We start from the raw sequence: 15,822 nt of genomic DNA, 5'->3' as shown, positions 1-15,822 counted from the left end.
GAAAAGAAGATAAAAACCAAACTTGCAGCCCTCAATTGATTTTCTAAACGAGATTATGTATCATTCTATGTTCGATATAATTATGTACAGACAATCTATTCCATAACATGCTTAGCTTACGATAACTGGGAATATTAAGTGTCAATTAAAATGTTTATTTTATTAAAGAATATACATTTTAAGAATGACTTTTTTTTCAAAAACGTTTTTTTTTTAATGTGACACCAATTCGTAGATTAAAAGAGATTTATCTATTCTGCCTTGTATGTTCTGGTGCATAATGGTAAATGGTAATAAACAACACAGGTGGAAGGGCTTTGTGCCAGCTTATCGCAATTAAATACTTTTAATTACTCAAATATGGATTTATTTAGTAGAAATATTAATAAACACAGAATTAAACAAAAAGGGAAATGTTAGTAAACAAAACGTTTCACTCCACGAGCGCAGGAGTGGAGGGAACAAACAAACGTTGACCTTTCCCTCTAAATTACCGCGACGCACTAATTTGTATATTAAAAGTTAGAAGGAACTAACGCGGGGAGAAAGTGTCAAGGGCGAATCGCACTGGACGTCGTCGCATTCGTTGGGGCCTTAAGGGTGGCAGGCTACGCACGACATTTGCTATAAGCTCATCTGAATAGGTATCACCCACTTATTATGTATTCTACCGCCAAACACGAATACATAGTATTTTTGGTTCCGGCCTGAAGGGTGAGTGCCAATGTAACTACAGGCACGAGAGACATATCATCTCAGTTCATAAGGTTGGTGGCAAATTGGTAATGATAAAAATGATTAAAATTTTATACGACCACTTATCAGATGAACATCGGAACACATTTGAACTTTCGTCTAGCGAAAAATAAACTTCTAAATTTTGGAGATACATAAAAAAATCTAGGTACATACGCGATTTTTATATGGTCTTCTCCATTAGCGAAGACAAATTAATTACCTAAAACTAATCGTAAGGCATTTTTTGTCGTTTGTCGAAGTGCACTAGATTATTGTAACAGCGATAATTACACGCGGTAAATAATGTAAGGCTTCGACGTCTTTGTTACCCTACCACCTACACGCTGAAATTGAGAATACTTAATTGTGGTTTTGTTAATTCACATTCACTCACACGTAGGTACCTACTATTTGAACTTCCTTATGTATTTAAATATATCTATTAACATTAGATATAATTTTTGTATCAAAACAACATTCCTCTCTTTAATAAGTATTTTAGTTGGTTATTATATGAAAGTAGGTACATAATGTCAATGTTAACAAGATAACAAATGTACTTTAAATTTCGTAAGCTTCCTCGTTCAATGCATTTATAATTAGTAATTTATTAATTTGATATTTCAAATGAAACGAAAAATAAATTGTCATTTGAACGTACGTTTATTTGTAGATATAAAAATATACACGAGACACGTTCTGAATAAAATTTATATTTATATTTATTTATTGTGAATGTTTATTTACTATTAACGAACCGTGAACGGTCGTTATATTATCTAATGCATCATACATTTGTTTTTTTAATTAAATTTATTAAAAAACAAAAATAAGATCTCTTTTTGCAGCATAGGTAAAATAAAAAAAAAATTAAACATTTAGGAATACAAATGAAACACACTTGAATGACCAATTTAAGATATAGTAAGACAAGAGCCTCAGGTACTTGAAAGAGCTGGCAATGAATAAAAGCTATAGGTACAATTAAAAATAATATTTAATGATAAGTATTTCTTGCAATGGACTATTTCATTTTTATCTTCGTTTTTTGTCTCGCATATTGTGCATAATTTTTTTTTAGGTATAGCCACTCACTTTTAATTGATTAACCTATTGATTTAAACATACTGTTTAAAAACATAAACAAATCATTACCAAGTAAATACAATTCATATTTCTTTAAATCTTTATATTCATAGAACTTTAGACTTAAAATTATCAATAGCTAAGAACAATATTTTACCGAGCTCGTATTGTATTTTACTTTTAATTTTTCTAATAAATGTAATTAGATATAATCATAGTTACATTTTATGTACTAATATTTCGATTACTAGTATTACAATTGAAGCAATTATCCCATACATCATAAATAGTAGAACTGGTCGTAAGTTTGGTAGACCGACGCTGCTGAAAGCCGACATTTTCTCCGTGCATCGCGGTTTCGGGACATCAATGCGTTTTTGAAGAGCCATTTGAATACCAGACTCGTGGATGCGCTTGAAGCTGAAGGCGTTGAACATAAATGACATTTATGGATTTGCTCGAAAGCTTGTCAAAGACTAAGTGGATCTAAGTGTCTCGTGGGAGGCAAAATTCTATTTCTTAATTAATCTAATTCGTGAAGATACGTCAAAATATACTGTATACATTATTTAATGTAAGCTATGCGTTATGGCATCAAATTATAATTATAAAACGAATTTATTAGTTCGACCATCGTCTATTCGATTGAGTTAAAATCTTGATTATTATTGGTGAAGAATGCTGCAGATGTTGTTTACACTTGCTTGAAGATTCCTGACAAAGTACTTTTAAAAAGAAATTTAAAAAAGGTACTTTTTAAGTTTTCTTTGTTTATACTTTATTGAATAGGTTTAACGAAAAGATTACATAATAGGAAAGAATAAGCAAAAAGGCGGTCTTTTCGTTTACAGCGACCTTTCAAAGACAACCTTCGGTGAAAGAAGTAATCGATGAGGTTTTTATATGAAGACATACAATTATTATTGCGTTAAATTATTCGATGGACAAATATTTTTTTTAAAAAGTTCAAGGACAAATTGCAACTTATGCCGGTTATAAGCTGAGTTGGTAACAAATGATTCTTTATATTGATATAACGTTTTATTTTTAAAAATCTATCTGATAGTATGTATAATATTCCTTACGCAACTCTCAGCAACTCTATGTATGGCGAATGCTTGTATATTGGTACAAATGGATCTAAAGCGTTCATGAAATCCACTTCCATCAAGTCACATTTTTCTGTCTCCAAGAAGGTTTCCTCAACGCGTCGGTATACTGATTCCATGACCGAATGAAAGGCGAACAAACCCTGAAAAATACTCCGTTTACCTTTTGTTAATCGTGAAAGTTGTAAAACATATAAGAGGATAATGATCAGAAAGGTACTGTCTACTTTTATCCTCTTAAACCTTCAAAACGTATTTAAAAGATATCGCTTGTATTATTTTTGATATTTAACATTTTATTTATCATTTGGGTCACTAATACATAGATATTATTATCAAAATATCGAACAAAATAGTCTTCTAATATAAAAATACGTATTATATTATTATTTCAGAAAACTGTTGTTGACTAGACAATAAGTAGGTTACGAACTTACGACACGTCATAACAATATAAATTCTGTACAGTGAATTAACCTAAATATCGTTTGACAATAAAATAAAATTAAACATCCCGTATAACTACGCAATAGTTTCAATAAAACGTTGATAAAAAAGTAAAAATATAAGTATTTATTACCTGCCTCAAACGTTCCACACCTTCATTCAAACTGTAAAAATGTCCTTCCCCTTTTTCCGGTTTTATTCTTTTATAAATAAGACGTCTCAGTTGGTCTTTTTGTGCCTATTTACAATAAAAAAAAACAATAAACGAACTGTATTAAAAAAAATAAACTTCTTAAATTCGAAAATGGAATTACCTTAAGTACAAAATGATTGTAATCGACGTCTAAAGCGGCAATTGTCATTTTAGAATGGGCGAGTTGTTCTAACGTCTTTATTGAATTGGAAGGTGCTTGTAATAACACAACAATATTAGCCGAATACGCCGCATAAAGAGCCATTAGTGCAGTGAATATTACGAATAACATTATACGACCTGCGATTGAAATTGACAATTAAATATAAAATTTATTATAAATGTAAATTTTTATTTTACTTTTTCGTGATATTATTTATTTAATTTTCTTTTATGTAATAGGTAGTAGGACGGGCAAATGGGCCATCTGATGGTAAGTGATCACCACCGCCCATTGACACTGACGCTGTAAGAAATACTAACCATTCCCTACATTACACCAATGCGCCACCGCCCTTGGGAATTAAGATGTTATGTCCCTTGTGCCTGTAATTAACCCCTGTAGTTAACCCTGTAGTTAACCCAGTATAAACTGGGTCACTCACCCTTCAAACCGAAACAGAACAATAGTATTGCTGTTATATCTGATGAGTGGGTGGAATAAAACGTTTATAGCGTTATAAAGCTGATAGGCGAAGTAAGTGTCCAAATTGACGGGTGTGAAAAAAAACCTAAACAATGACATTTATTGTAAAACGTTTCAAAATCGTTTACTGGAACGTTACATGTTTTTCATTCAAAGAAGCTTTAACTCGAGAATTTAATATAGTATGTTTAAAGGATACCATAACGAATTCAATAACGTAATATCTTGCCTGACAGCTTTTTCGGTTCCTTAGAACAACCCTGCTGGCTTAAAGCACTCATTGTCAAAAGCATTGCGTCTCCAATACTTCCATCGAGCTGTGATTGAGTCTGGAAATACATATATTTTAACGACAACAAAAGTATACATATTATACGTATACAACTGTAGGTTCAAAGAATTTGAAACCATGAGCGAGATGAATTACGAACACTGATTTGCTTGTAAGGAAAATATCGTAAGGAAACCGATGTGTACCATTGAAATTTGCCAGTACATGCCACACGCCAAATGTTATTATTAGTAGGAAAGGAATTTGCCCATCAGTGGGACTTTTTAATATTACTTTCTCTACTTTTTAAATTTAATTGATCGGTATTACTGCATCTTACTGCTTTTGATCATACTCATAATAAAAAGTTTCCACACGTAGCAAGCCAAGAAAATACCATACCTTGCCCAAGCTCAGAGTTTCCAATTTAGAAGCCAAAAGAACGGTTACACTAGATATGATGAAAGTGAGAATAGTCGCCATCCAGACGTTAAAAGAAAACGGTAGAGTGAATATGTTTGAGACGTAGGAGAGAGGTGGTTGTCTGAAGATAAATTTAACTTTAAACTTAGATATTGAATCTGTAAAGACAACAACACTTAATCGATCCGAACTTGCAACACAATTTGTACCTAAAACAACAAGAAAGTAATATTAAATTAACTCATGCTGCTAATGTTGTAGACGAGCTAAAACAGATTAATGGATAGAAAGCAGTTATTTTAAATGAAGGTCGCGGTCAAATCAACTAGATGAGATTTCAAGTCCTCAGTTAACGCCCATAATATATTGGTAGTGTTTTTATCGCGAGAAAATCTGAATTTATCATATATATAACTCTACTGTTTGTTCGTCCCAACCACGCTATTGCATGGTTCTTCAATTCATACTATTCTTTAACAGTAGAACTTTTAGGTCTTTATCCAGGAGTGGGATGAGACGAGATGTTATCTGTTCAACTTTTCTTTGCGTTTAATTTCAATGAAATTAGTTTTAAACTCTCCCCAGTTAATTCACGATAAGAATTAGTGCTCCGTCGTGAGTGTGTGATGTGATAGCCTAATGACCTTTTTCACAAAATTGGCTATCTAACATAAATAAAATCTTTGAAATCGGATTGATGATCTTGACTTTAGCGAGATCTAACGAACAATTTTTTAATATTAGTGTTGATAACATTATTTTAAAATAATTAGTTTAAAAACTGTACCTAAATCAGCTCTACCAGTGTTAAGATCATTGATCATTCCAGACCACTGTCCATTGCGCTTGTAACCCCATCTGTGACTGAATATGTATCTCGGCGTTGCGTTCAGCATTTGAAATGCGATATGTACGTTCATCCATGAGCTTTTAGCTATGGGATCGTGATAAAGTTCCCTGGCGAATATATTTGGATTTCTGATTAAGAGTTATTTTTCTAAAGCATAAAACATTTTTAATAATGGCAAGACTGTTTGTATTATATCTGAATAGGTACCCTTATAAGATGTTACAACACTACAGTAACACTTTGTATTTATATTATGTTTAACGGTCTCGAAGTCAAATCTCTGATTAAATGTGAAGGATGGATGTTGGTAGTGTTGTACATCCGGGCCTCATCCTATGCCGGATATGTCTCTGCTCGTGTCTGGTTGCCACCCCATCGAAATGTAAGAGTCCACCAGTATTTGTACGATATAATATCGTGGAGCTGTTGGCTAGTCCTTGATCACTTGAGGTCGCCGATGATAATTTTAGACATTTTTTAACTAATATATCCACAGGCACGGAACACTACAGAGAAGAGTATGACCACTTACTATCAAGTTGAACATTTGCCTATCTGCCTTACTCTCAAAACAAATAACAGTACTACCAGCTGAATTTTGACTTTAATGCTTTTAACTACTAGTTATACGATGGAATCGAAATAAATGACTTTAATACTGTGTCGTACAGTCTATTTTCCCTTGGCAAGTGATATATAGATGAGTTGCTGTCTTGTATTACGTTGGCCATAGTTAAAGGATGACCCATTATGTCTTTCCTTCTTCTGAACATCTCTCGATTGGTTCTAGTGTCCACTAATATGTCATTGTAGTATCCACGAGGATTTGAATACGTGGGACCGTTCGAAGATGGCTTGTGTACTGTAATATAATTTTTTTTACAATATTATTTTCAAAAATATTACTGACGCTTTCGGATCAGAACATTAGCTTCATTCATCTTCATTAATCACAACATATTATTAAATAAAGAATATTTTTTAAACAAGAACAATATATTGTTTTTAATATTTTAAATTATTAATTAAAATTTCTTCGCTGAAATATTTACAATAAAAGAGAGTTGTGGAATTGATTATCAGTTTAAGAAAATCTCTTACATTCGGACAGCGTTATATTGTCTCCGTTTCGTATAGCTAAGACGAATTCGCTATCAGCCAACAACGGTAGATTCCAAAGATTTTTGACATCATAATTGTTATGATTAATTTTGTGGTGTAAAACCAGCCAACGGTAAGGGAATCGAAGGTGTCCTGAAATCTAAAGAAAAGAAATAAAATTTACAAGCGTACATTTTTTTTAAGCGATAAGCTTCTGCTAATGAAAATCCCAAGAGGTCAGGTCGTCTGTCTCACATCTAAGCGGCCTATTTATGTTATAATAAAATAAAAAAATAAAACCAACATTCAAGGCAACATCTGCAAGAGGACAAGTTAAATCAACAAAGTAAAGTAAGGCATGATCTTGAAGAGAAGAACGTTCTATGAAAACAGATGACGATCGGATACCCGCATCAGATAATTCTTTAAAGAATGCAATTTTTTCACCTGAAACAATAAATGACATTAAAAACAAAACATCAGTAACTAAGAATGTAGTCGTCTTCAATTCTCCAAATAGTAATAATTCTTCAATTTATAAGCCTCAGATCATTAAATACAAACTCATTGATGTTTGGAAAGTTCGAATAGCTAGAATTTAAGCAAACATAACACAAATTATTATGTAACTGTTACGGTTAAGTTTTCACTTAGCGATGTTTTTTTAATCTAAAACTACACTTAATATTATACAATAACCGTGCAAGAAACAATGTCTGTTAAAATGTGAGACTTAAGAAATATTTGGTACTCAAATATCCGAATCGCAGGATTGGCAAAGAGCGTAAAAAACTTTTTGATTACTCATAAATAGCATTACTAAAATTTAATTTACGCCATACTTAGACCACATATAGTCAATATATTCGTTATTGAGTTTAAAATTAAATTAATTTTCATAGAAGTAGGTGCTAACTTTTTCTCCAGCACAAATTGTTGCAGACAAGCATAGTTGGTTTATTCTCATTGGCAATAAAACTCTTGATAAAATTGACAGTGATTTGGTCTTTAGCAAGGACTAAATAACACAAAGAAAATGAAAACAGAATTATTCTTTTAAACATTTTCAAAATATTTAATTTTGTGTGTTTTCAGGTCTGACTTTTCAACGAATTTGTATTGTACTACAAACTTGTTTCATCGAAATATTAGTGGTTATTCGTGAACTATTAATGTAATGAATTTTCTTTTCTATAGATAACTTGTCTGTCCATCGGTATATTAATTTTATATTAAGAATTCAGTTGGTACGTACATATGCTAAAAGGTTTCCTACGATATTTATCTGTCTTTGTATTTAGGATTAAGTATTAAGAGTAATTTACTAAAAGCCACAAGATGACGATGATTTTAATGATACAGGACATACGACTAGTGTACTTCTTAATTTTACGTCATAAATCTATTTATATAAAAGTGAAATACAAATCACTGATTAATCACGAAATCTCGGAATCCATAACACCTGCACACTTGAAATTTGGCAGGTTAGTTCCTAATAGGGTTTAGACATCCGCTAAGAACGGATTTTACGATACTCTACCCATAAGGGTAGTTCCAAGTACGGAATTTTTAAATTTCGCGCGGTTTAAGCCGCAGGTTCAGCTAGTATGTAGTACAAAGCGAACAAGGTATAGAATTTGCAAAATGTGTCGACGTCTGAGGAACAAAATGTTCCAAGACAATTACATTTTGTAATTACCGTACATCTATAACGCACCACTATGGGATGAAATGTTGTGAGGAAATATATCACATACACAATTAGCGTGAAGTGATTATGCCTAGTGGGGACGCTATTTGATCTTCGAAAATATTTAAACATATCGTTTTAGTTCTTCTGCCTCTTATACGCTTTTATATTACTCTGTTTTCATTTCTTTCAGAATATGTTAACTAAATGTTTATTCCTTGTAGACAAGCTCAGGTTGAGGAACATAGTCAAATTTAAATGGACGTTTTCGTGACGATTTACCGTTAATTACGTACTTGGTGAGCTTCGTAAATGTTCGTTTAGGAAATTAAACACAATTATAGGTCTTGGGGTGAATTTATTTTCTAATTCAGTGTAAGCTACGTTACAGTTAAATAAATGTGATAAGTTTTCATTGTTTTTTATTCAATTTATTAATTTTCTTAATATCCTCTTTTTCTCTCTTAAGAGTAATCTGAAAAAAAAATCATTAATATTACTGTGATACTGCCTCTAGTTTCAGATGAAAAATAACTACTTAAACCAATTTTTCGTTTATAAATGATTATTAGTTCTGTAGCACTACAGTACTTAGACACAAGTATGTATTTATACATATTTTTATATAAGCATATTTTTTAAAGATTAATATGGAATTTTCATTGGATTATTCATAATGATCGTATTCCATACATTGACTTAGATGTATACTATTAGACAAGCTGTTCAAAATTAAAATTGTGTGACAGTGACGGAAAAGGAAAGAAGAAGAAGAAAGATTTAGCCGAAACGATCGCGCACATGTGGCACAATCGGTTTTATCTCTTTCTGTTTGTCTCCGAGAGCATTATAGTGAAATTATTTGACTCAATAATGGTCATAATTGTAATAGTATTAAAGTAGATTAGAGAATAACTATAACTTCATATAATCAACATAACAGATTGAGGTTAGAGCTTAGAAGAAAATAGATACCAATTTAATGCTTACTTGAGATAATTTATGCCCACAGAAGACTTTATTTTTCGTCCGTACCGCACCGTACCAGAGAGCGCGTATAGTAGTTTACATATTAGCCAATGATTTTATACGACTGTGTGAACATCGTACTGAGCAAGTTGTGCATTTCTCAAAAGTTAACGGAGTACGAATTTTGATGACCACTTTATACTTACAACCTCTTGTGAGTGATCTCTAGTATAAGTACGACGACGGAAATCAGCATGCCATACAACGTAGCGATGAGGGCTGGGTACATGTCAGTAATCCCGACGCTGCTGAAGGTGGAAATACTCCCGGAACATTTCGGTTTGCCAACGTGGAGACGACGATGGATGTTTGATTGAATACCCGTTTCACGGATCTTGATGAAGCTAAAATATATATGTGAATAACTGCAGTAAATATTGAAATCTAGCTTTCTATGGGTATTATTTTTGATTGCTTCTTCTTTAACTTCCGAGTCTTCAATTTCCAAGAACTATCACGAAGTTAAATTGTTATTGATCAGAAGTAAGGAGCCAGTGTACATTTTTACTAAGTCCTAAGTTAGTCAGATATAGAACAGGTAATACATACCCTTCTATATGTTTAATTATATTAAATAAAAATGTTATCAAGTTCAATTTATAGGGCCCCTAATGCGGGCGTTATTAGTCCGAGTGAACATTATTGAAACTATGCTGAATTTATAAATAGGAGAATATGTTACTCGTTCAATTTTAGCAATGATAAATGTTATATGTCTTATGATTTTTATTTGATTTATACATAAACAGGCAAAGGTAAAACAGCTTAGTCTTTTTCTCTTTTATTTGTCAATTGGTCTATTTTAATTTCATTCTGCTTGGAAGTTATTGACGAGCGTTTGTGTTATCATATATCAATAAAAAAAAAAACATGCAAGTTCATAAATGTTTTCTTCAAATTTTGTGTGCGGTTGAATTTCGACCACTTGGTGAAAACTATTTAAACTTACAAACTAACCTGATTTTAAATAAATCTTTGTAAGGCGAACGCTTCTGTCCCGGTAGCCAAGGATCAATTTCGTTGATGTAATCAATTTCCACGAGGTCACATTTCTCCTCCTCTTGGTATGTTTCTTGTATTAACCTGTACCCTGGATTTAATTCCATGTGGAAAGCGAATAAACCCTGAAAATAACATTTTGACATACACTTTCGTTATATTACCATATTTCCAAGCTCAGATGTATTCGATATTCAACCTTAAACGTAGACAATTATGATTTATAATATCTTAAAGTTTTAATGGTGCTATTTACCTTTCTTATTTTGTCGACTCCTTCTTTCATCGTGTAAAAATTAGGCTTCTTGCCTTTAGGTGCAATTTTTTTATTATAGATAGCTTTTCTTATCGGCTCATTTAGTTTCTAAAATAAAACTCACTTCATGATACAAATGTAATTTATAATTTGCCTATTAAAAGCTATTTGAAAATTGTACCTTAAAGAAATAACGATTGTATTCAAAGTCACTTGCACCAAGTTTTAAAGGTGAATTTAAAAGGTCTGACAGAGACCTAACCGAAGAGCTTGGAGCGCGGAGCAGGACCACAATGTTTGCAGAATAGGCCGCGTATAAAATAGTCAGTGCCACGAACAATAGGAGGGTTACACATCTACCTGTGGAATTTAGTCAGAGCTGAGTATATAGCATGCGCTTTGTTATATTTACTGACGTAATGGAAAAAGGCTGACTCGCTGGTTAAGTACCACTTAGGTTTAGTTCAAATAGCAATGTTTGAACTTTTAAAATGTATGCTATTAATATCCGATTTTAATAATACCCTTGTCGATATAATATACAAATATATATACATACCATTTTATCAATCTATATTTATAATAAGATGAATCAAGTTGTGTTCAGATATTATATAATAAAACTAAACAAATTTCCAACCTGCTGCATATCTAGGTTCGAGTGTACAACCCTGCTGCAAAACGGCGCCGATGATCAAAATCAGCACATCCGCCCATGATCCATTTAATTGCAACGGGTGCTGTAAGCAGATCATATTACCCATATTTTAAGAAACCCTTGTCTCAAGGAAAATTATGATATTAAAAAGGCATTCTGTTTTAATGAGTTCGACAAAAACATAGATATTGAATTAAACCTCACCATACCAACTGAAGCCTCCCATTTCGAAGTAATGTATAAAAACAAGGCGCAACCCATGACGCAGATGAATATGGCGACCCATACCGCTGTTGTGAACGGTAAAGCGAAGATGTTCTCGAGCAAAGCCAAGGGTGGTTCTCTAAACACGAACCGCACAGCCGTGGACCCAACCATGGCTATATAATCTATAACCTTCATTCGCTCTTGCGTGAATATTGTAAGCGTACCTGAAAATCGTGAACGCGATTTCCTAAACTTTAAAAAAATTTTGAAGCATCTACCATTTTTGAAATTTTTAATTTTAGAATAATATTTTATCCACAATTTTATTCCTGCCTTCCTTTAACTTTTCCACCTTTTTCTAAAGCGATTTTGGGTGTTTTCGATTATATGATTGCAATTGAATTCTTTAAGTCGATTGAGATAAAGAGTTTAAGCTGGCTATTAAAATAAATTACTGATTGTCTGCTTAATTCGCAAAGTAAATCTACAGTACAATTACAATTAATTACCAAGATCAGCTTCCTTCTTTAGTAGATGATCAATTATTCCCTGCCAATTGCCGTTCTTGTCCTTATAGCCCCAAGTGTGCGTAAAAATACGCTTCTCCGTCGCATTCAACATTTCGAAGCATATTTTGACGACCATATAAGACATCTTAGTTATGGAATCTTGATGAAGATTTCTATAACAAACTTATTTATTTATAACCAATTCCAGCCACAGTAGCGTAAAGACAATTAAATAACTTTGATATTGAATTGTGGTGAAATAATTGGTCGACATCTTAGATGATCTTGTATATGTCATGTGGAGTCGAGAAAACTTGGCGTTTTGAAGAACTGTTTGTAGTGAACAAAAGACAGTACAGACCTATATCCAAATGTGGTTAAGAAGTTTTATGTTTCTTTATTTACATATTTTGGAAGGCAAATGCAGTGCCGAATTCGACATTAGTGCTGCCCATGGGCACTTTAAAAAATACCGTCCCATTATTGAAATTTTGCATTCCATGGTTAAAGTTTGAATACAAAATTGCTGAATAAATAAAATTACTTACTCATATTTTTGTTTATTAGGTACTCTTATTAAAGGTTTTAGCATTTTAGATAACGTAAAGATTTTATTTTGCTCATTCTCATAATTAAGTCGCCCTGGGCACTAGCTCGAGAGCTCTTAATGTAAATTCAATCTTCGTCCATCGACTATGGTAATGGTGTTATGTTGTTATATATTTTTTTATCTTTGATTTTCACTTACATCGTCAATGCACCACAAACCTAGACTAAGATGTTATGACCCGTATGCCTGTGCATTGTGTTAATTAGCATTTAATTTTAAATTTGATTAAAAATTGAGTATTAAATACGTACAGCCTGTCATCTAGATGTTTTCTGGTGTCATTGCTATCGGTAACTACATTCGCCATAGTGAGAATGTGCCTTCGTAAGTTCTTTCTCCTGATTGAAATCACTTTTGTGTATCTGTAATCATACACTGCACCGTATTTTGTTATCTGTGGATAAACATTTTTTTTTTTCAATAATGCGTTTTTATTTAAAGCTGTATAGGTAACATAAAAAAATATTAAATCCGCTAGCCATCTACTTTATCTAAACCATTTAGAGGTTCACTCACTATATACAAGAAATCATCAAAATCGGCTCAGCCGTTTAAGAGCAGTTCAGAGGCATACTCACGTACAGGAGAATTACTTACATATGTAAAGACGAGTACGTAATACATGAAAATACTTAATATATAAAAAAATAGACATCTAAATCGATAATTGTTGCTAGTGTGAATAAGCCTTTAAATCAAAACGGTAAATGACGTTCGACCCAAAAACAAACGTAAAATAATATTTTTAAAAAAATGTAACACTTTTTAATTCTGTCAAGTGTCCTGCTATCCAATAATTTATTAAAACGTTTATAAATTGAAAACCGAATTTATTAATAAAAATATCGTAGCCACTCCTTTAATTAAACTTGATTGATCAGACACTTCAAGGTAGTGACTTACATATTATCGTTAGGTAATATATAAAAAATATATTGATATTCATTTAAGGAAAAAAAAAACTTGATTATTTTTTCTAGCTTCCAGTGGCAGCTTCAAATCCATAAAAGGTTCCATAAAAAATCACACACATGTGGGCACTTGAGGGATCAGGTGATTTTTTATGGCTTCAGTAGGCGGACTGGCACATCTGCCATCAGGCTACCTGGTGGCACGTGGTCACTACAGCCCGTAGACATTGGCATCGTATGAAATTTTAATCATTTCACTATAACCAATGCGCCTCCAACCTCGGGACCGGAGATGTGTCTCACTCATCCTTCAAACCGGAACATAACAATACCAAGTATAACTGCTTGCGAGTGTATATGATCAGTGGTTTGTACCCACCCAGACGGGTTTGTATAGCCCTACCGCCAAGTAAAGTAATATACGCTATATGTCCGTTTCTATAATTATAAAACTTCATGATGATCAGGTGTAGTTACGACAAGAAAACTAAACCTAAGCATGCTCCGATTCTTCACCCAAGCTTCCAAACTTGAGAACTCTTCAACGGTCAACAGCATAGACACGAAGTTTTATACATATAAAAACTTATTACTACTCATTTACTTATTTGACTCTAAACAATTTACTTCTATAAAAATAACACTATGGTCATTAACCTTCAGGTTCATTCCATTTCGTTCTCCACTGACAGTCGTTGTCACATTACTCGTGTTATTTCCTGCTATTTCGATTAGTAAATTGTTTGATTTCGGTTTGTTTTTGAATTCAACGTTGGAGGATCGCCAAGCGCCTCTCGTTGTGTAAATGACGTCAGAGCTAACTGACACTTTATAAGCTGTAAAATAATACTATAATTTAAAAAATTGGAATTTTGAAATAAGCTCCAAACCAACCCAGAGAGAGACGAGGCCTTAGCCAAGCAGTGGGACGTTTACAGGCTTTTTGGTATTCACTTTAATTTCTTTAAAATAATACACATAACCTCCTTTTTTAAATTAATATATTATGATTATTACAATATTGATTATTATTAATAGTAAATATGCCACTTCTGGGCCAATTAACAAGGACATTTGAAGCTTATTCACCAGATCGTTTAATTTTAAAATTAAACCGATTTACACGGGTATCCTCGAATTCCTATTTGATATAGTACTGTTAAGTGTGCGCTTACCTTAATCAGCAGTGATCACAAATTGTTTAACAAGTTATATAAATGACATAAAATTAGAGTAAATACTTGTGATATGGACTTCGTATATATAATTAATATCGACTTATGGAAATAACTTTATTTTATTACTATCTGTGTCAAATTTACTTAAATAAATTAATTTGTTTATATCATTAATGTGTTAGATAGTTAAATACTTGAAGCTTTCAAGGAGTGCTATAGTCCTTATATTATTGGAAAATTAAAGCTCATGTTAAAAATCATTCATAAATAAGGCATAATTACTCAATACAAAATTATATAAAAGACAAAAAAGCGTGGAAAAATGTTTATTGATTTCAAGGATATACAAATAATAATAAATTGTACTTCACTGACATACTCTGTAAATAAAATGGTGGACAGGCTACTGTGTTTCTTGCCGGATCTTCTCGGTAGAATCTATTTTCCGAACAGGTGGTAGGTTTATGTTTAATTCAACACTGTATCATGACGATTCTAAAGCTTTGTGAGCCTACTTGAATAAACAATATTTTGAAGTTGATTTTATACAAATTGCTACAATATACGAACGCGCTTTTGTTGCATAATAGCGATTCCTTCTGGAAAATCCTTACAGTTAGAAAATTTAATGAAAGAAATAATGAAAAAAATATATATTTATTAATGTCGAAATATACCTACATCATTTATTACGTGAAGCAATTGCTCAATTTTGTCACGTTATGTCTGAAGCTTAGATACATTCTAAATTTTTGAACGAGCAAAAAATCCTCAAATTGATTTAATTAGTCGTCATTAGATCAGTGATTGTCAAATTATAACGATGTGTGTTCAGAACTGATAAAGTCGTGCTAAGCTTGGTACTAATTCAAATTAAGTATATATTATTAGCGAACTAATTACTTACC

At 32.3% G+C, this 15,822-nt stretch overlaps 2 protein-coding genes across 2 annotated transcripts; both read right to left on the bottom strand.

Moving 5' to 3' along the window:
- Window positions 1-2,042: 2,042 nt before the first annotated feature.
- Window positions 2,043-7,937, bottom strand: LOC113398907 (glutamate receptor 1-like). The gene is made up of 11 exons (XM_026637855.2): window positions 7,781-7,937; window positions 7,169-7,311; window positions 6,865-7,024; window positions 6,433-6,625; window positions 5,701-5,870; window positions 4,893-5,122; window positions 4,449-4,548; window positions 3,695-3,873; window positions 3,514-3,618; window positions 2,910-3,076; window positions 2,043-2,244 (listed from the first exon to the last, which is right to left on the bottom strand). The coding sequence occupies exons 1-11, from the start codon at window positions 7,926-7,928 to the stop codon at window positions 2,043-2,045; spliced, it is 1,797 nt and encodes a 598-aa protein (XP_026493640.2). The 5' UTR covers window positions 7,929-7,937.
- A 965-nt stretch (window positions 7,938-8,902) lies between these two features.
- LOC113398925 (glutamate receptor 1-like) lies at window positions 8,903-14,661 on the bottom strand. The gene is made up of 10 exons (XM_064217708.1): window positions 14,394-14,661; window positions 13,077-13,219; window positions 12,216-12,388; window positions 11,704-11,930; window positions 11,482-11,581; window positions 11,023-11,201; window positions 10,842-10,949; window positions 10,544-10,710; window positions 9,733-9,930; window positions 8,903-9,032 (listed from the first exon to the last, which is right to left on the bottom strand). Exons 1-10 carry the CDS (start codon window positions 14,403-14,405, stop codon window positions 8,984-8,986), a joined length of 1,356 nt encoding a protein of 451 aa, XP_064073778.1. The 5' UTR covers window positions 14,406-14,661; the 3' UTR covers window positions 8,903-8,983.
- Window positions 14,662-15,822: the final 1,161 nt, after the last annotated feature.

Source organism: Vanessa tameamea, chromosome 18 (genome assembly GCF_037043105.1).
Source record: "Vanessa tameamea isolate UH-Manoa-2023 chromosome 18, ilVanTame1 primary haplotype, whole genome shotgun sequence".
NCBI lineage: Eukaryota > Metazoa > Arthropoda > Insecta > Lepidoptera > Nymphalidae > Vanessa > Vanessa tameamea.
Note: the sequence above shows the minus strand (reverse complement) of the source record. Positions and strands in the feature narration are given on the sequence as shown.

Excerpts from the sequence above, each read along its gene's own strand:
- LOC113398907 (XM_026637855.2), bottom strand. The coding sequence starts at position 7,928 with ATGTTTAAAAGAATAATTCTGTTTTCATTTTCTTTGTGTTATTTAGTC. Across the intron at positions 3,874-4,448 it reads GGAACCGAAAAAGCTGTCAG|GTCGTATAATGTTATTCGTA; the intron begins GCAAGATATTAC and ends TTTCAATCGCAG. Across the intron at positions 3,077-3,513 it reads GTGTGGAACGTTTGAGGCAG|GGTTTGTTCGCCTTTCATTC; the intron begins GTAATAAATACT and ends AGTATTTTTCAG.
- LOC113398925 (XM_064217708.1), bottom strand. Across the intron at positions 11,931-12,215 it reads AAAGAAGGAAGCTGATCTTG|GTACGCTTACAATATTCACG; the intron begins GTAATTAATTGT and ends CACGATTTTCAG. Across the intron at positions 9,931-10,543 it reads AAAGATTTATTTAAAATCAG|CTTCATCAAGATCCGTGAAA; the intron begins GTTAGTTTGTAA and ends TATATATTTTAG.